The sequence below is a fragment of the Vipera berus genome, assembly GCF_964194415.1.
Source record: "Vipera berus genome assembly, chromosome: 17".
NCBI lineage: Eukaryota > Metazoa > Chordata > Lepidosauria > Squamata > Viperidae > Vipera > Vipera berus.
This window is the reverse complement of record NC_138220.1, coordinates 651,774-672,125: the sequence shown is the minus strand read 5'-3', so window position 1 is coordinate 672,125 and position 20,352 is coordinate 651,774. Positions and strand designations below refer to the sequence as shown.

The following is a 20,352-nucleotide window of genomic DNA, read 5'->3' as shown; positions in this document are numbered from 1 at the left end:
GCTCGCGAGGTGGCGGGACTGCGGCTCCCATCGTCCGCAGCCGGGCTGGCCGTGGAGTTCGACCTACCCGCGGGGAGGGGGGGATGGAGCGAGGGGGGAGAGCCCCCTCCCCAAGGGATTCTGCGGGGGGGGAGGGGGGAGAGGAGGGGGCTGTTTTGGGTCTGCAACCTGATCCTTCCTTCCTTCCCTTTCTTTCTTTTCCCTTCCTCTCTTTCTTTTCCTTCTTTCCTCCTTCCCTTCCTTCCTTCGTTTCTAGCCTGACCAGATAATCGGATTCTGACAGATCAAGCCCAACCTAAAAAACAGAATAGTTGCAAAGAGAGAAGGAACTCTGAGCGTAGGAAGAGTGCTTTCCACAGTTCCGGCCTCCTGTCTTTCGCAAAACATCCAAAGGGCCGCTGGGATTTGAACAGAAGAAAGCAGAATAGGAAAAGAAAGAGAAAGACAGAGGACGCACGGGCACCGCAACCCAAGAGAGAATGGAAGGCGATGGTGGTGAAGACTAGAAGACCTCTTGAGGTCCCCTCCAGACAGAGCATTCTATTCTGGCGCAAATTGGGCAAAAGCTTGTAAAAACTGGCAGCATCTCGACCTTTCAGAGAGGGGGAAAAGATTCATCTGGGTTTAAAATACAGGCTCTTTTGTTATCTCAGCTGGGTAAAAGCAAATTTACACAAGAGGCTTTGCTGTGAATCTCCACCTTCCATTTTCTACAAAGGTTAATCTTGTTGAAGAGACCTGAAGATTGTCAGCCCTGGGGGAGGGGGCAGGGACCCCTCCCCGTTTTTAAAGCTCTCTGCTCGGGCCAGCAGGTTTCTCCCCAAAATGTTGGTCTTGAAACCCTCAGAAGCCCAAGGAGATGTGATCAGAAGGGCTTTGGGATGTGTGCAGTCCTTGACTTAGCGAAAACGATCTCTGATCCAGACGTTTAAAGGCACCAAACCTTTATTTGTGACCATCACTGAATAAATTAGGCAAACATATACCTCTGCACGACACATACACCGAAGAAGACGGGGTGGGGGGGGGAAAGAGAGCAGGGGGGGGGCTTCCGAACGTGAAGGGAGGGCTGAAGTTCATGGGCTGTGAAAAAGCCTGTGTGTTTTCTTGGGGTGGTAAAGATGGATCCTCCCCAAGCTGAAGATGCCTATCTTAAGGTTGTTAATAAAACAACCCGTCTCTTGATGTGTGCCCCCTCCCCATCGCGCCCCCCCAGGCTGCCTAAAAAGCCCACCCGGCTCGCTAGGATGGTGGCGGAGAAGATGGAATGGATCTTGGCTGGGAAGGAGAGGGCGGAGGCCCTCCTGGATGTTGTCACAGCCCCCCCCCCTTTCCAGCTGGGTGTGGGGACTGAAGGGGTCTTTGGCCCAAATATCACTGTTGGGTGAGGGGCTGCATCTGTGCTTGACGCTTCGCTTTTGTTTGCAAGTAGCGACTTTTCCCTTCTTCGAAACGTCGCCTTTCGTCCTCGGTTTCCAACTGCAGGGGGAGAGAAAGGGGGGGGAAAAGAGTTTGGCTTCCTGCACTGGGCAGGGGGTTGGGCTAGATGACCTCAAGGGTACACACACACACACACACACACACACACACAAACACACCAGCAAAGAATCATACGTCACCCATTCCTGGCCTTAAACGATCGGGGTGAATCGGACTGCAGGGTCCAAGTACTTAATTCAAACTTTTTGTCCTTCCCCCTTTTCTCTCTTTTTTCCCTTCTTTTTTCCCTCCAATCTCCCGCCCAGGATCGGAGGTTTTTAGGATGACCGCCAGGAAGGGCTCCCCGCTGGCACACTCGAGCTCTAGAAATCTTTGGGCTTTTCCCCCCCCCTCCCAGCGCTCGGCACCCCAGGAGCCCTTTGCCAGCTGCGTGTGGGCACCCGCCGGCTGCTGATCAGCACTTAGCAGCTCATTAACGGGGTGGGGAGCCCAGCTGAAGGTCAGGAGGGGGGGGCTCCGGGTGGAGGGGGAGCATTCTAGCAAAAGCCCCCATTATCTCTGGCAGGGGAGGCTGGCTGAGAGCCCCCCCCCACCCCGTGGCTCTTGGAAGTCCCATTTGGGAAGCTGGGAGCTGGGGGGGCTGCCCCCCCCAGGATGGAGAGGGGTAGGGAAAAGGTTTGTTTGGCGGGGTGGGGAACAACTTTTGGGGAGGGTGAATGGGGCTCAGAGGGCCAGCGGAAGTGGGGAAGGAAAAGAGGGAGGGGGAGAGATGAGAGAAAAAGCGATGGATGAATGGGAAGGAAGGAAGGAAGGAAGGAAGGAAGGAAGGAAGGAAGGAAGGAAGGAAGGAAGGAAGGAAGGAAGGAAGGAGGATGAGGAAAAATGGAATGGATGCATGGATGGATGGAAGGGGAGGAAAAGAGGGAGGGAGTGGAAGGAGAGTGGAAGGAAGGGAGGGAGGGAGAATGGAAGGAAGGAAGGAAGGAAAGAACATCACAGGCAAGAAAGAACAGAGAAATTTTGGGGAGATTTAAAAGCCGGAGATGCACGGAAAAACAGATCAAGGGTGGCTTAAAAGACACAAACACACACGCTCAGCCCCAGATCCCAGATCCCTTCCATGCAACCATGGAGGAGGATTACGGAAGTGTGCGTGTGTCCGTGTGTGTGGGGGGGGGGGGGTGGAGACCTAGAGACATAATGTATAAGTCGAGGAACAGCGCTTCACCCCCTCCTGGGTTGTTGGTTTTTATCTTGGCAAGCTGCGATCACTAAAAATAGATGGGAAGGCAAACCAACAATAGCAGGTGGGGGGGGCAAGGGGGAGGCAGGGAAGAGAGATGGAGGCTGATGGGAAAAAAATGAGGAAATTCAAAATTCACCCGCTTTGCAATAATTGGCTGCAGGACCCCAAAGAAACCAAGGTATAAAATATAAAATATTTGGGTTATTTGCTTGTGGGTGTGCGTGCCCATGTGCCCGTGTACACACACACACACACACACACACACACACACACACACACACACAGGGAAAACAAGCCGCCTCCGGGGGTCCTGCAGCCGCCCCCCCAGTTTTAATGAAACAAGCTCTGGAAACCGAGCTTGGAACGTGGACGGCCTCAGAGATGTTGTGTGGGCTTTGAAACAATTCTCCGTTTGACCGACCCACAAAAATCGACTCACCACCAGCTGCGGGACGGGCAAAGGTCTCCCCTCCTTGCTGAGGGACACGTAGGTGAAGAAAGCACTGACCGCCCGGTATGGCTCCTGGGGTTCCCCCACGAAGCGGTCGGCGTCCACAAAGACCTCAATCTCCATGGACTTGTTGCTGGTGAAGGTCATGCGGCCAGAAATGGTGAGGACGCTCCCTGCGGGACGGAGAGGACATTTGTGAGCGAGGGTCTCCTGGGGACAAGGACGGTCTTCGTGAAGGACAACAGAGTTTGGACTTGGTGGGGGATCAGTTTGAGGACAGCTGGTGGCAACTCCAAGGGGCTACACTGAAGGACGAGGGCCATAACAAAGTCACTTTTGTGAAGCGCCCGGTCTTCTGGAAGAGGAACCAAGGTCAGGTGCCAAACTATTCTTGGAGATTTCTCTGCCGGTCAAAAACCTCGTTTTGTCCGAGAACAAGGACAGGAGGGGATGCAAGGGCGCCTCTTGTTTGCAGAAGGATTATGCAGAGGTTGGAGAAGGTGCTGAAGAGAAGCTGAAAGATGAGAAGGGACTTGAGGAACGTGGGATGTTTCTCAAGGAACTTGGTTTGTCTTCAGTGGGATTTGAGACGTTCCTTGAGGAACGTGATTTGTCCTCGAAGTATCTTGAGATGTTCCTCAAGGAACTTGACATATCCTCAGAGGAGCTTGAGACGCTCAGTCTGAACAAAGGCCCAATGGGGAATTCTTGATGGTTGAGAGGGGAAGACTCAACCTGGGGACGTTCTGGGCTCTCCATCTCTGGAGGTTTTGGAAGAAGCTGAGCAAGACCTCTCGAAGAGGGTCGAATAGGCTCTCCTGCATCCTGCAGTGGGGTGGACCAGATGGCCCTTGTGTTCCCTTCCACTGTATTTTTGCAGGGGATGAAGAACCAGGAACCCAACTAGAATCTACTGGAAGCTGAAGGAGATGGCAGGAGAGGACAGGAAGACCAAGAGATTTCCCCCAGGCCTCCCGGGTGGAATTGCAAACCCCAAATTTAAGGAGAGAAATGGGGATTTACGGAGACACTTTCCTTTTAAGCCTTTCAAGCCACTTTGGGTGACCAGAAAGCAAAGCAAGGAATCTCAAGATGAAGAGCTTCCCTCTTTCCTGAGATCTGGAGAAAGGCAAAATCCAAGCACTCCGGTCCTCCCACCGCGAAGACGGAGGATTCGACACCCGACGCCAGAGAGTCCCACCCGGGGAGATCTAACCTAAATTAAGACTCAAACGTTCGGCGGGGTGCTGGTGCTGGTGGTGGTGTTTCGCACCCAACGCCGCAAGCTTCCCCAAAACGCTTCAGGCCAAGGTGGGCTCGAAGAGAGCGTAACGTGCCAGCAAAGGCAGGGACAAGATGACGGGGGTCCTCGGCTTACGACCAGCTCTCCCTTCCCCTCGTCTTGGCCTGGTCAGATGCCTGCTTAGATTTCCCTCAATGAGGCAAGATCGCTCCCCACACAATCTCCTTCTGACCCCCAATTGGTGGGGGGGTCTTTCACCAAAGCTAGAAACCCCTCAGGTTCCATTTTTAACCGAGACAGGAGGCCACAAGGAAAGACCGCTATGGGCGCCGGGTGACCCGGTTGGTGGGCTTGCCCAGGAGCTAGAGCAGAGCACTTGAGCTGAACCTACGACACTAGTCCTCTGGGTTTCATCTGCTTCCCAGCATCTCTGGATCCTGGAAGAGAATCCGCTGAAGCTGGGAGAGGAAGCCAACCAAGCATCACTAATGAACAGCAGACGGTGGCTTCGAGCCAAACTCATCTGGGACGCGTTCTGATAGCCGTTGAGTTTCACATTCTTGGAATACAGAATAATGGAGTCGGAGGGCTCGTAAAGTCAGGCAAAACTCACTTAACTGCCTCAGCTAGCCACAGAAATTTTGGGCTCAATTTTGGGTCGTTAAGTCGAGGACTACCTGTAGATCTAGGGGGAAAAAATTCAGCCAAAAGCATTTCGGAGAGAGCCTCTGATGACTCCCAAGTTACCCAAATAAAGCAGCCAGCTTGAAAACAAAAATAGACTATAATAAACCCGACATTTGCCTAAGAAAATAGTCAAGAGAAGCTTCCCAAAATCAAATTTAGGTTTTTCCCAGGGAGAGGGCATTTCTCTCGAGATTAACAAGCGAGGGCCCACGTTCTCATCCAGGAAGTTCTTAAAATGCTAATTTGATCCACTTGAAACTGGAGGGTTTTAGGAGACGTTGGTGTGACAATCAAATCGACCCAACGGGCACCTTGTGCTTCACTCAACGTGGAACAAAATGTTCCTCCACGGAGAACGGAGATTTGCGCATAAATGCCACCTTGCGTTAAAAGAAACATTGCCAGCACCTTGCCTAATATTGGCCAGGTTGCAAGAAAGAAGGAAGCACACACCTTCTGAAATAGTCTTCCAGGTTGAGCAACGTTTGGCAGTGGACACCAAGTGAATCAGCACCCTGGACAGCTCTCTGCAGGCCAGGTTTGAACAGCCAGGACCACAGAGAAAATCCAAAGGGATTTAAGAGATTAACATGGTTGGAAATGACCTTGGAGGTCATCTACTCAAATCCCCTTACGACCACAATTGAAAAATGAGTTTTTCCTCATTTTGTGACCTTCCTTGCCACAGTTAAGTCAATCACCACAGTTGTTAAAATTAGTCACACGGTTGTTAAGCCAAGTTGGCTTCCCCAATGACTCGACTTGTCAGAAGGTCATAAAAGGGGATCACATGACCCTGGGACACTGCAACCATCAACATGAACCAGTTGCCAAGCACCTGAATTTCAATCACGTGACCATGTCTCTTTTTTTGGTGCTGTTGTTGCAATTTTGAGCAGTCACTAAACGAATGGTTGTAAATCAAGCATGACTTGTACTAAACCAGGTGACAGGTCTTACTGACCACAAGGGAATGGGGCCCACCGCTTACCTTTTTTGATCTTCTCGTGGAAGTTGATGGCGTCCACAGAAGCCGTGACGATGTTGGTCTTGCAGTGGCGAGCGGCTACAATACCCGCTACCTCGTCCATGAGCTTCATGGTCACGCCTGGAGAGGAGGATAGGAGACGGGATTAACGGAGGCCTGTGGAAGAGGTCCCTGGGCCAGCAAGCCCCAGCTGGGAAGGAGAATTAGGTGGTCCTCCATGTATGAAAACAGAGAACGTAGAATCACAGGGCTGGAGGGGACCTTGGAGGTCTTCTAGTCCAACCCCCTGGGCCAATCTCCAGAAGACGGTGAGTTCTAGTCTTGTTTTAGGCATGAAATCCATCTGGGTGACTTTGGGCCAGTCACCAGGAGACGGTGAGTTCTAGTTCCGCCTTAGGCATGAAATCCGTCTGGTTGATTTTGAGTCAATCACCAGGAGACTGTGAGTTCTAGTCCTGCGTTTTAGGCATGAAAGCCGGCTGGATGACTTTTAGCCAATCCCTCTCTCTCTTGCCCACCTCACAGGGTTGTTGTGTGGGGAAAACAGGAGGAGGAAGGAGCGTCAGGCTGGCTTTACTGCCCCAAGTTACTCATCAAAATAACGAAGGCACGATATGAACAAGCAAATAAATCTGCAAGTCTCTGAAGAATTAATGCTTGCATTGCCAGGTCTGTCCGTCCGTCTCCCCACAGCTGCCGGAGGACGGACAGAGCGAGGAAACTGAGTCAACCACAGTTCGGTTTTTTCTGAAATTAGGTTGCAGAAATACCCCGAAGATGCCTCTCCAGGGTGTTGCTGTTCCTACAAATGAAGTTTGAAGGGAGGTGGAGGAAAAAATAAATAAATGTAAAGCTTGCCGAAGAGCTGCAGGCCTTGCAGAAGACAATTAATTAAACCTCGTTGCTTCCTGCGAATTGCAGATCTCAAACCCTTCACCCAACTCCAAGCGAGCGAGGCTACTCCCGACTAATAAGAAGCAAAACGCTGGCTAAAAATAGCACAGCTCACACACACACACACACACACTCGCAACCAACCGGCAAGGCTTTTGTCTTAATAAAGCAGCGGGACCTAAACAAAGAACGATGACAAAATGAAAGAAAAACCCCTGACGTCTTCCTAACACAACAAATGGGATCCCAGGGGGGTCTTTGTGTGTGTGTTTGTGGGTCCTGTGCTCCACAGCTACCGTGCTAACCCCGTTCTTGCCACGAAAAAAATTCAGAATTAATTCCATTTAGGTGATGCCCCGCGTGGCGCTTTCTACGTGGGTCTGTGAAGCCGAGGGACCAGAAAGATAATTTCGGTTAAATTGCGTTTATTAAGGACAACCAGGGTTGGGTCAAGTCTCAGGCAGGTGGGCGGGATGGGGAAAGCAAGCCAAGGAGAGATTTCAGCAAGCGTGCAAGCGCTGGTGTGTGTGTGTGCGTGTCAATCCAGACTTGTGCGAATGACCTTGACCGAGATAGGTTGGATCCATTATTCAAAGCAAGAGAAAGCAGGGCTTAAGCAAGGAAGGGTGTGGAAGTGGTTCGGATAGACACTTTGAGTATATATTGATTTACATTCAAATGCTTGGCAACTGACTCACATTTATGGCGGTCGCGGAGTCGCGTGATCCCCTTTTGCAACCTTTGGACAAGCAAAGTCAACGGGGAAGCTACATTCACTTCACCAATGTGTGATTAGCTTAACAACTGTGAGAAGGAAGTTGATCAAATGGGGCTAAACTCACTTAACAAGCGTCTTGCTTAGCCACGGAAATTTTGGCCTCAGCTGCAGCCGTTAAGTCGAGGACTGCCTGTATTGCTAGCCATGGGATCCTTAAAACTAGGTGGGGTGGATCCCTTTTGATTTTCGGAAGGCTCACTGGTGTGTGATCCTCTCCCTCCCTCTGAAAATCAATTTATTCCTGACTTGCAGTGAACACATTGCTCGTGGTGCCCAGAGACAAATTAAACCACATTTAACCTTGGTTTGTCCAGTGGGACTTCCGAAGCCCAGCATCTCTCTCTCTCTCTCTCTCTCTCTCTCTCTCTCTCTCTCTCTGCGAGATAATTAATTAATTAATCAAGGAGTTGACGACAGACGCTTAGCAGCCACAGCAGCGGGATCGGACGGAGTGGGAGAGCTGGGCTGGGTAGGAAATGAAGGATTATTTGGGGGACCTTAGAACTCAGAACTGCTTGCCAAAGGATAGAAATCGGGAACAACACACAGAACAGCCAGCCAGGCGTGGATGAACCGGAGCAAAGAGAGATCTGGACGACCAACCTCCAAATCCGGAATTTGGAAAGCAGGCCTTTGGGCGCTTTCACAAAATGGCTGCTAGGAGAGGCCTCTAAGCAGGAGTGTTGCAGATTAGAGTGGTTTTGCTTGTGTGTATCTATCTATCTATCTATCTATCTATCTATCTATCTATCTATCTATCTATCTATCTATCTATCTATCTATCTGTCTATCTATCCATATCTATCTATCTATCTATCTATCTATCTATCTATCTATCTATCTATCTATCTATCTATCTATCTATCTATCTATCTATCTATCTATCTATCTAAGATACACTAGAGTCAAAAGATAGGAGTCTAGCTTAACATCCAACTTGTCACTCCTCCCTCCCAAGAACGGGAGGAGGCCTCAAAACCTTTAGAGGGACCCCTGTCACCCACCCACCCACCCCCAATGCCTTTCAATTCAACAGGTGCTGCAGCATTTTTGCGGTAAGGGGGGGGAAAAACCTATTTAATTTCACTGACTCGCTCTAAGTTCAAAATGTCCCCCCCCCAAAAAATACCTCCACCACGTCCTCCCCAAGGAATATTTTAATTACAGGGGTCTAAATTCCCCCAGCTTTCTCGACCGTGAAAAGTTCCTATAGCAACCACTCCCACGTTTGAGGCTCATCCAGTCTAGGGGAAAGTAATATATATATATATATTCTTTTTCTCCAATTAAAGGGCTTGTCCTCAGTTTACCCAGAGGGTCTTCAGAAATGCTGGGGTTGAGAACCCCCCACCCCCTCGTGGGTCAGAGCTGGAAGCAAAGCTTGCCTCCCACCCCCACCCCCCCTTCAAGCTCGGAAGTGGCAAGGGCCGGGCTGACATTTAATGGCAAGGTTGAACTAGTCACAAGCTGGTTTCGCTCATCACAGTTGTCGCAAGAGAGCTAAACACATCTGGCTGTGTGTAAATGCCGTCTTATGTTCCCAAATGGAAAAATTGGATTATTTTCTCTTTTTTTGATTCTGCCTCTACTTTGGTCTTTATTCAGTTTTTGGAATTAGAAAGTGATCCTAGCATATGCAATTAATCTAGTCCTCAATTTACAACCGCAACGGAGCCCAAATTTTTCGTGGCTAAGTGAGACAACTGTTAAGTGCATTTTGCTTCAGGCTACGACCTTTCTGGTCACAGTTGTTCAGCAAATCACTGCAGTCATTAAGTTAGGCACACAGTCGTAAAGTCAATCCTTTGCTTGTCAGGAGTTGCAAAAAAGGGGATCACGTGACCCCCCCCCCGGGACTCCGCGACTGTCATAAATAGGAGTCAGTGGCCAAGCGTTTGAATTTGGATCGCCTGACCATGGCGGATGCTGCGACGGTTGTAAGTCTGAATCACGGCCCTAAGTCATTTTTTCCAGTGCCCTTGCAACTCTGAAGGGTCACTAAATGAACCGTTGTAAGTCGAGGACGGCCTATGACTAAATGGTCTCCTGGAGAGGTGTGTGTTCCATTGCCGGTGGTTTCAAAAATAGACCGGACGGCCACGTGACCGGGATGATATAAGGACTCCTTCCCTGAGCAGGGGATTGGACTAGATGACCTCTAGGGACCCTTCCAGACTATGGCTCTAGGTTCTCGATGGGTGATCTCTAACCCAGCTTGCCCATAAACGCAATAAATCTGTTTTGTTTTCAAGGAAAAACTGTGGACGACCACCCGGCCCGGATGGCATAAGGCCTCGTGCCTTGAGGAAGAGGGCTGGACCTTCCAAGCGCCACGTTCGCATCCGAGTCTCTTTCTGGGCCTTCCTCGCTCAGGAGGAAATGAAGAGCACGACAACCGGTGGAGCTCACGGCTTCTTTCCACACTTCTATCTTCAGCCTTGTGACTTCCGCTCACTTGTAAAAATAGAAAGCAAAGCACGATAGGGAGGGACGCTACCTCCCTTGCCGGGGCGTATTACTGTAAATTCTGGGATGTTTTTTTATCATCTGCACAATGTGGAAGATTTGGTCGCCCAAGAGGTCCATGCTCCAAGACCGAGGAGCATCTGGCGTGAAGGAATAAGGCGATCTTTCTTTTGAAAGTGGACCTCGAGAGGTTGAAGACGCAACGCCAGGTGGGGAAGAGTAATTTGAGCTTTGGGTAGGGGTGGAAAAGTGGGACCCTTCAGAAGAAGCCAGAGGAAGCCAACGGGAGAGGTTCTAAGCTAGGACTTACCTCCGTGCACAAATCCATGCATGGTGCAATCGGATGGTCCCACCAGATGGATGAGACTCGACTGGCTGTATCCAACGGTGTAGGGCTCTGGAAAGAGAAGCGAGCAGTTGAGAAGCAAGTGAGGATGGAACCCAAGGACCCAATTCTACCCTTTGGAGTCTACAAAAGGGTCCTAGAAGTGGAAGAACGGAAGGAGAACCAGGCTGGGCAAAACTCATGAAGGGATGGATGGCCTTCAGAAGTGCTCCTTAGACTACTTGACAAGGGATGTTCCACCTCCTGCTCAGTGCCTCCTCGCCCTTCCCCGCTACTTGAGGGAGGAAGAAGGACAATGACTTAATGGCCACGATCTTCTCTAAATTTGCTTTTTGACCACCATGTTGGCTTAACGCCCCCCCCCCGAAAATGGTGATAAAATTGGATGTGTCATGTGGGTGATTCGATTTACGACCGTTATGACTTCTAACCATGATAGTCAGACTTCCTCATGGTCATGCCAAGGAATTCCTCTCTATGTAACATGGCTGCCCTCCTACTTTGCAATTCTGCCCTTTTCGAACCAGGAGGAACTCCTTAATTCCAAATATTAATAATGTATTGAGCAATAAATAAAATACACCGATATTCCACCCGCAGGAAAAAATTACAGGAATTCACTTTTATTATTTATTTTAATTCCATTTATATCCCGCCCTTCTCCGAAGACTCAGGGCGGCCCACAAGCTTAGCAGTAGCCTTCATTCTATGTATATGCCTGCTTTGTTATTAAGATATTTAAAGCACTTTGTGCTTAAGCAAGATCCTTCAGTCAGGGTAGAAAGCTAGTTAAGCAGTTCCCGTGGTATTAAGCCAGACGCAGAACTGTCGGCTCTTACAAGCCATAATTCATAGACCTTAACTAAATTAGTTCATCTAAACAGCCTTACCTTTACTTTGCCTGTCTGGAAAGCAATGAAAAGAAACAGAGACAGGCAGATAAGCAGAGTGCAATTTAATGTAGAAATAATCAGCTACAAGAGGAGAGCAAGGACAGATTGGGGAGTCCTATTTAAACCCCATTTTTTTCACCAGCCATCTTGAGCAGCGAGTTACACTAGAAGACCTCCAAGGTCCCTTCCAACTCTGTTACTCTTATTTCTGTGTTTGTTCACAGCCCCCAAGCTACTAAGTGAACTCAACTCACTTCAACCAACTCAACCCAACCCAACCTCATCACACCCTAAGCTATTAAATCAACTCAACTCAACCCAAGCCAAGCCAATCACAGCCCAAACTAAGTCAACTCAACTCACTTCAACCCAACCCAACCCACCACATCCTAAGCTATTAAATCATCTCAACTCAACCAACCCAATCACAGCCCAAACTAAGTCAACTCAACTCACTTCAACCCAACCCTACCCAACTCAACCCCATCAAATCCCAAGCTATTAAATCAACTCAACCCAACCAACCCAATCACAGCTAAACTAAGTCAACTCAACTAAACTCACTTCAACCCAACCCAACCCAACCCAACCCACCCTCATCACATCCCAAGCTATTAAATCAACACAAAACAACGCAATCACAGTCCAAACTACTATTTCAACTCAACCCAACCCAACCCAACCCAATCACAAAAATACAAATCTCCCCCAAAACACACATGTTGGGAATGCAAGAGATAAATAAACGTGTAGGCAGGTCTCTCCATGCCACCCAGGTGCCACCGTACCTGGATTGATCACAGGCACAATGACATCACCGTTCCTCTCTTTGATTTCCTGACGTGCCAGCTTCTGTTCCTCGTAACGTCGTCTCCCTTCTTCCTCCTGGTCCTTCCGTGCAAACTAGTAGGGAAGTTGAGATATTCGTTCAGTGAATTTTGCCCCATCGTACGACCTTTCTTGCCACAGTTCCTAAGTGAATCACTGTAGTTGTTAAGTTAGTAACATGGTTGTTAAGTGAATCTGGCTTCCTATTGTCTTTGCCTGTCAGGTCGCAAAAGGGGATCACACAGTCTGGCCTTGTGCCGTTACACAGCAACAATGAGAGATGGAGGCTTGCAAGTGAATAGTCCATAATGAAATTGAAAAAGTGCCCACAGGGTCCAAAAGAACTAAACGAGGCCTTTGAGAATTAAATTCCTTCCCCCACGCCACCTTTAAGTAGGTATCAAATATTCTTCTCTTTCAAGACTCACCTGGATGGGAGGCACTTCCAAAACCTTGTTCACATTATGGAGAGAAAGAGGGACGTACCACAAAGTGGCCTTGTTGGTCACTCTCTTTGCACCTAGGGAGAAAGAAAGAATTTGTAAATGAGCAGATCCCGAGAAATTCATGATGGCCTGGCTTCTTTGGCTCTGCTTTAAGAAATTAATATATTAATGCATATTATTTTGTATTAATCCAGGATGCTTAATTCAATCAGTGTGAAGACTAGGCTAAGTCAATTCAATTCAACTCAACTAAATTCAACCCAACCCAACTCAACTCAACCCAACCACAGCCCAGGTTACTAAGTCAACTCAACTCAACCCAACTCAACTCAAGGGTGGAACACAATAGAATACACAGCACACATCTCGTCTATGGCGCTGGCTGCCTTCCCCAGGAGCCGCCAGTGTTTACCTGTGAGGATGTTTTCCGCTTCGACCTGCACCTGAACTTCCACCGAGTGCTTGGAGGTGTAAGTGATCTCGGTGCTGACGTGGGCTACTTCGCCGATGCACATCGGGGACAGGAAGTCCGTGCGCTCCACGCGGGCCAGGGCAGCCACGCAGGGCTCCTGGGGGGTGGGGGTTGAGAGTTGTAAATGGGGTCACTCAAGGAACCAAGCTGACTTTATGGCCTTTTTTTTTTGCAGAGGATATTAAGCGAATGCTGAAGTCGTAAAGTGGCACGGTCATTAAACGAACACCATGGTCATTAAGGACCCTGCAAATGTGTCTAAAGGCAGCCCGAATGGCCGTTACGTCAAGGGCTACCTGTAGCTGCTTCCAAATGGGACGCAAAAGAACGTGAAGATAGCCTTGAGGAAAAATATACGGGAACGTTAGGAAGACCCGAACTCAGACCTGGGAAGGGGGCAGAGAAACCATCCAGCTGTTTTAAAAGGAAATGCAGTTGTTGCTTTTTATCTCCTCACCCCCTTCAAATAATCCTACAGCGCCACCTGCTGGGCGGTCTTTTTATTTATTTTAGTTTCATTTTTAGGCAGTCTTTCTTTCTTTCTTTGACTTGAGAGCTGAAATTCCTAAGACCACAGTGGCAAAAGGCAGATAGTTTTTTTTTAACTTAGGCTGCAAAAGAAGGAGCTCTTTAAATAGCAAATCAGTGTTCCGAGAGTGGTTGTGTGAATAGACACCACATACCCCAGACTGTGAGTTGCAGTGGCGGGTGCTGATGATGGCTCCGGCCTCCTCGATCATTTTTAATATGGTCCCTCCGTGCACATTGCCGGCGATGTTAGCGTCGTCCGGGCGCATAATCCTAGAGAGAAAAACAGAAGAGCTGAACGACAGGCAGGGCCTCGACTTACGACGGAAAGGAGGGGTTTAAGGGCCGTTCCTGGCGCTTACAATCATGGCAGTCATTTTGCCCACTTGTCGTTTGAGCCCTTGGCAACCACTGTAAGTCTGTGCTGGTCTACGACCGCCACAAATTGAATCGACGGAATTTTACTTTTAAAACTCGGGAGAAAGATTTCGACAGGAGAAAAAGAGAGAAAAATTGGAATAAAATAGGCCCAGCACTGTATTTAGACTGCCTTTGTCCTTTATTTTGGTCTGTAAATATATTCCAATTGATGGATTTCTTTGCTGAGTAATACCTAGTCTTCTGCTCTCAGCCCCCTGGCAGATGGGTGGGATTTTGATTCCCAGAATTCCCAAGGGGAGGGGAGGGAAGGTTGATTGAGGGACAGAGAGGGAGGGAGGGAGGAAAGGAGGAGGAGGGAGGGTGGAAGAAAGGGATAGAGAAGGAGAGAAAAGAGGGATGGATGGATGGATGGATGGGCTAGAGAAGGGAGGAAGATGGCTGGCTTGCTGGGGAATTCTGGGAGTTGAAGTCCACCCACCTTCCACTGGCCAGGATTGAGAAACCCAGCTTAGCTTTGCCAAAAAATATTTTTCAACATAATAAGCCACAGAAGTTGTTTCCAGCTTGGGTAGCTTCACTGATCTGATTTTAATATCTGTGGCTCAGACTTAATCTGCAAACTGTGTGGATTAAAACAGCTTTACCGCTTGTTGGTCAGGAGACAAATGCAACATTTGTCAAGGTGTTCATGTACCGTTCTCACAATATAAATGGGGGAAAAAATCTACTTTTTATTTTGCTTCTCGAGGGAGGTAAGAAATAACCAAAATATGAATACAGTAATTTTAAAACAAAAGCCTAAGAACATTCAGGTACACAGTACTAACCGAGTTTAAACTTAACTGTCGGGACTTCAGTTAACCTACTTCAGCAGAGAATCAGATCTTATTCTTATATTCTCAATAGGGAGTTGGGTAGACAAGTTGATACACTGCATACACACAACTTGATTCACACCACCGATTTCCGGCGCACAGCAGCTCAGAGGCCGCGAGAAGACTGAGACAAGGACACATCTCACAACAAAGCCACAACTTCAAAAGCACCACCCCCAAACTGCATTTGAACAACCTGCTGACCCACAAAAGGCTTTACCTCCAGAACGGAGCATCGTGAATCACAAATAAGGCTTGCAATTCTCAAAGGCAGGGGTTTTTTTTAATGCGCTGCCCACGAGCTGGTGAGTCACCACAAGAAATGTCGGCAAAATAAAAGAGCAGCCAGGGTCTTTTGGGATAAATCTCAGGCTGGAGAGTAAGCCGATTAATATCCCTGCAGGGAGAAGGCAAGCTGGTGGGTGCTGTAATTATTCTCATCTGCCTCCTGCTAATGAGGCACCCAGGGAGGCTTCGTCCCGCAGCCATGCACCCAGCGTGGAAAGATGGATGCGGCTGTCCGCATGGGGATCCTCCTTCTCCTAAGGGTGACCTTGCAGGCCCGGGGAAACTCAGCCTTAAATCCTGATTAAATAATTGTTAAAAGCCAGCTTTTGTTGGAGAAGGCAGAGGAGGGAGTGGAGAAGGGCGTGCCATGCACTGAACAGTGAGCATTGCCTGGCTGCCAAGCCCTTCAGAGCAAGGATTTATGTAGCGGCAACCGGCACAAATCACCAGCTGCTGGTGTCGTAAAAACACAAAGGCTGTTGAATTTCCTTAATTTGGCCAAGCCCTGCAAAGGAATTAATGTTTGATGGAGTCACGCCTTGCCCGTTCGATCCCAAGGATCAAAGTACACGATTCAGGATGAAAAATAGTGCAAAGGAGACAGAATTGCATGCAAGGTTTTTAAAAAGCAAGCAGCCTTGCCCAGTTGTCTGAGAAACATAAGAAAGAAAGAAAGAAAGAAAGAAAGAAAGAAAGAAAGAAAGAAAGAAAGAAAGAAAGAAAGAAATTGAGCAGAGGATCAATTTTTTGAAAAGGAAAATAGAACTGTAGGCCTGGAAGGGACCTCAGAGGTCTTCTAGTCCAACCCCCTGCCCAAGACAGGAGACCTTATTGCATCCTGGATGGATGTGGCAGGCCAGGAGAAGCTTTGGGAAGTCTGTCCAGCTGATAAAATCCCAGTTTTATAAAAACAAATGAGAATAAAATGGCATTTGGTGGTCACTTAGCCACTGTGAGGTAGAATTGAAATAATAAAATGAAATAATAAAGTATATGAAATGAAGTAAAAAAAAAGAAATGAAACGAAATGAAAGGCCTGGGTGCGATTCAGCCTGCTTTCCGCCACCCGCTTTGCAGATTTATAGATCAAAAGCAGCCAGCTGAATTTGTCCAGGGATCAAATCCACGGTGATCTCTAGGATTAACCTGGTTTTCACATCTTGGATCCCCCAGCTGGGTAGGAGGAAGGGAAGGCCGGTCTGCAAAGAGCCCTCCTTACATGGAGAGGGAACAAAATGAAAACGCCTTTGCCTCTTACCTAAAATTTATATAGAGTCTGTTTTTAGGTTTTAATATCTTACTGGTACACAGTCCAGGGTCCCTCCAGGAGGGAAATTGTCAGTTTCTAAATCAGATAAATAAATAAGTCAATGAAATATTCCACTTCAGCCTGAATTGATGAAACTGTCAGGATCCTGCTGCCTGCGCAAGAAGAGATCTGAGTCTTTATTATTGTTATTATATTGTGATTTTATTATGGTTTTATCTTAAATTTAAAATTTTACGTATTGTCCACGTATCATTATATCTCTATATTCTTATCTATCATTTATTTATCCATTCTCTCTCTCTCCTATCTATTCTCTCATCTATCTATCTATCTATCCTGATTTATATATATAAAAACCCGAAAGACCAAAGATCCACATACAAACACCCGCGAAAACCTCAGAAAACATATATATATATATGTTTTAGCTTATATAAATACAACTAAGTAATATACATAAGCAAAATAAAAATCTAAAAAACGTTTTATATGGTTTTAGTTCTTGAAAAGCCCTCCCCCCCCTTGGGATTAATCAATTGATCACACAGAACTCTGCCCATGCCCAGAGACACCCTCTCCCAACCACGCTCTCCCAGATGCCCTCAGGGCCCCAGGCTGCCCAGCAGGGGCCTCCAGTCCAGTCCAGTCCAGTCCGGGAGGCCCGGCCTTCTGCACATGCCCAGAGGCTAGATCATGATGCCCAAAGAGAGGCGGCACCTGCTAATCTGGATGGCGGCTGGCGCAGGGGCGGTTTCGCCCGCCTCGAGGGCCCGGGACGGCTGCATGAGGAGGAGGAGGAGGAGGAAGGCGGCGGCGGCGGGAGTCCAACCGAAGCGGAGAGACCTGACAGGAGGGCGGGCTAAGATGGCGGGGCGGGGCTTCCCGCCTAAGTCCCGCCCTCCGCGCCGACCCCCTCCCCATTGGTCGACCGAAGGGGAACGTTCTGACCATGTGACATCAACAGCTCCGACGCTACGTCACTTTCAAGCACCGAGTGGCGAGGGCAGAGCGACCCAGGCGGCGACCATCGAGAGTCGACGGAGGGCTAGAGCGGCCCACCCAGTCCCTGGGGAGATTTTTTTGCAGGGGGTTGAAAAGCAACAATAGCGGATTGCGCTTTCCAAGGAATGGGACCCCCCCTCCATGATCAGCCCCCTCCCCGCACATGCACATCCCAGTTTAGGATCTGCTTCTTTAAGGATTCTCACAATGGGAAGTTGGGGGCTGGACTAGATGACCTCGGAGGTGAACTTCAAGTGTTCCAGTCTAGGGTTTTCCGCTCCTTGGGGGATTCCTGCACTGGGCAGTGGGTTGGACTGGATGATCTTACAGGCCCTTTCCATCCCTAGGTCGCTGTGGTCTCCTTTTTAAAGCGCTTTCTGGGTTCCCACCAGAAACAAAAACAAAACTACAACTCCCGGCAGGTACTTCGCCTCCTCTCCCTCCACCGATCCGATCTCAGCGCGGCCGATCGATGCTCTCGGCGCTCGGCAGGCTGGAAGAGTCGGAGCGGAGCCTCTGCGGCTGCTTCCGCCTGGCGCACGCGCGTCGCGTGAGGGCGTGGCCCGCGTAGACGGAAGTGGGGTGGGCGGGCCCCAGGCGGCGCATGCGCTCCCGCCTCCCTGCCTTTCTTCACCCGGTCGTCGCTGCCGCCATGGCGCCCGCGGTGAGTCTCTCCTGCGGCCCGGCCGGGGAAGCGCCCGAGGAGGCCGCGTGCGGGTGCGGGGGGGAGCAGGGGGCCGTCGCAAGGACGAAGCGGCGCCCGGCGGGGCGGGGAACCTGACGGATCTCCCTCCCACTCACGAAGGGGCCTCGGCGCCCACTCCCGCGCCAAGCCCCGCCCACGGCCCGCCCCCCGGGAGATGGGGGAGGGGGCCTGCCGAGCACGTGGGCGGCTCTCGGGACACGGGGGTCGTGGGGACGCGGGCAGACGGCCGGCTGGTCCGCATGTGGCTTCCCCGGGTCCTTCGGGGCCGCTGAGGGGGGGAGGGGCTTTCCCTAGAGGTCTGTGATGGGTGGGGGGGGGCTTCCCGGCCGGGGTTCCCCGCCTTGGGGACCCCCTGAGAGGGGAGCCCAGTCACCCCTTTCTCTCCTTCCTTCCTTCCTTCTTTCATCCATCCCATCTAGAGACCCATTCCTCCTTTTTACTGCTCTCGAATTCCTGAACCGAGGCCTTTTTCTCTTCCATTTCTCCTTATCCCTCCCATAACTTCCGTAGAAGAAACTCGCGACCAAAGGCAGCAAAAAAAAGAAACAAGTCCTGAAGTTCACTTTGGATTGTACCCATCCGGTCGAAGATGGCATCATGGACGCTGCCAACTTTGTAAGTCGCTCACGCCACATTAACCCCAATGCCGCTCCTTTGGTGACGGGTGCCTGATTCGAGTTTCGCCTCAGTTGGGGATAGAATACAGACAGTCCTCGACTTACGACACCAAGAAAGCCCAAATTTTCTTCCGCCAAGCTGGTTAACCCTCCCCCCTCTGATATTTCCCCCCCCCCAGGAACAATTCTTGCAAGAGCGGATCAAAGTCAACGGCAAAGCCGGCAACCTCGGCGGAGGTGCGGTGACAATTGAGAGGAGTAAAAGTAAGATCACGGTGACCTCCGAGGTCCCGTTTTCCAAGAGGTAAGGGGGGGGCACGGCTGTTGACCCCTGCCTTCTGGTTTGGGGACTGAATAAACAAAGCTGGGTGTGTATTTTACAACTGGGTGTTTGGCTCTTCAGGGTTGGGGATAATACTTTTGTGAGTTTTTGCCCCATTTCTGAGCTTTTTTTGCCACTTGTTAAGGGAATCACTGCATCTGTTGGGTTAGTTAACATGGTTGTTAAAAGTGAATGTGTCGGAAAGTCGCAAAAGGGGATCACGTGACCCTGGGACACTGCATCCGTCATAAGTACATGCCAGTTGCCAAGTGCCTGAATTTGGTCACGTGGCCACAGGGATGCTGTGACGGTCAGTGCTGTTCTAACTTTGAACGGTCACTAAACAGAAGTCTGTAAGTTGAGGACAGAATAGTGGAAGCTTGGAACCAACTTCCAGCGGAAGTAGCGGGTCAGTCGCCAGTAACTTGAGTATAAACATAATTTGGTATACAGGTTCATAATTGCACAATTTTTTTAAAAAAATAAATTCGAAAGGAAAAAAATCTCAAAAATAAATTCGAAAGAAAACAAACCTGTCAGAGAAATAAATTCAAAAGAAAACAAAAGACTCAAGAGATAAAACAGAATAAATTCAAAAATAACAACAAACCCTCAACGCAAAAAGATAACAAAAAGCTGAGGGAATAAATTCAGACTCAACCTCCAAAGGGCCGATTCGAGGGACTGCTGGCTCTTTCTCCAGCCTCGCTTTTGTTTTTATGCCCCTTCTCTTTTTTTCTCCTCCTAAGATATCTCAAGTACTTGACCAAGAAATATCTGAAGAAGAACAATTTGCGCGACTGGCTGCGTGTTGTTGCCAACACGAAGGAGAGCTACGAGTTGCGGTATTTCCAGATCAACCAGGACGAGGAGGAAGAGGAAGAGGAAGATTAAAACGCCAAGCGGATCTGGAGCGGTTTTGTACATTCGTTTTTCCGAGAATAAAATTGTAGTAGAAATTGTTCTCATTGTCCCACTTTGGGTGTTCTTGAACGCCTCGGCAGGGAGAAGTTGCATGTCCGAATACGTGCCCTTTTCCCCCGCAGGCGTTGTTCTGCTCAGGGGGCTCCCCCTGCTCCTGGCAACTCTACCGGCAGCTGCAACTCAGGCTTCCCCCCCCCTGCCCAATTTCTCTTGCTAAGCAAGACGGCTGTTACCTTTTTGCCCCGTTTTGTGACCTTTCTT

At 49.4% G+C, this 20,352-nt stretch overlaps 2 protein-coding genes across 2 annotated transcripts; one reads left to right on the top strand and one right to left on the bottom strand.

Moving 5' to 3' along the window:
• Positions 1–284: 284 nt before the first annotated feature.
• On the bottom strand, positions 285–17,441 carry ACOT7 (acyl-CoA thioesterase 7; the record flags this gene model as incomplete). Its single annotated transcript, XM_081341294.1, is given in 11 exon segments — positions 285–1,479; positions 3,126–3,310; positions 6,059–6,175; positions 10,504–10,590; positions 12,221–12,335; positions 12,689–12,780; positions 13,119–13,275; positions 13,862–13,979; positions 17,238–17,310; positions 17,313–17,357; positions 17,360–17,441. Coding segments are annotated over 11 exon segments (1,176 nt in total). The 3' UTR covers positions 285–1,374.
• Positions 17,442–18,112: 671 nt separating this feature from the next.
• Positions 18,113–20,131, top strand: RPL22 (ribosomal protein L22). The gene is made up of 4 exons (XM_081341125.1): positions 18,113–18,186; positions 18,739–18,843; positions 19,025–19,149; positions 19,917–20,131. The coding sequence occupies exons 1-4, from the start codon at positions 18,127–18,129 to the stop codon at positions 20,059–20,061; spliced, it is 435 nt and encodes a 144-aa protein (XP_081197251.1). The 5' UTR covers positions 18,113–18,126; the 3' UTR covers positions 20,062–20,131.
• The last annotated feature ends 221 nt before the right edge of the window (positions 20,132–20,352 follow it).

What these genes read in the sequence shown, in the direction of transcription:
- RPL22 (XM_081341125.1), top strand. Translation starts at nt 18,127, where the DNA reads ATGCGCTCCCGCCTCCCTGCCTTTCTTCACCCGGTCGTCGCTGCCGCC. An exon ending in CTGCCGCCATGGCGCCCGCG is followed by an intron (nt 18,187 to 18,738) that starts GTGAGTCTCTCC and finishes TAACTTCCGTAG; the next exon opens with AAGAAACTCGCGACCAAAGG. An exon ending in GAGGTCCCGTTTTCCAAGAG is followed by an intron (nt 19,150 to 19,916) that starts GTAAGGGGGGGG and finishes TCTCCTCCTAAG; the next exon opens with ATATCTCAAGTACTTGACCA.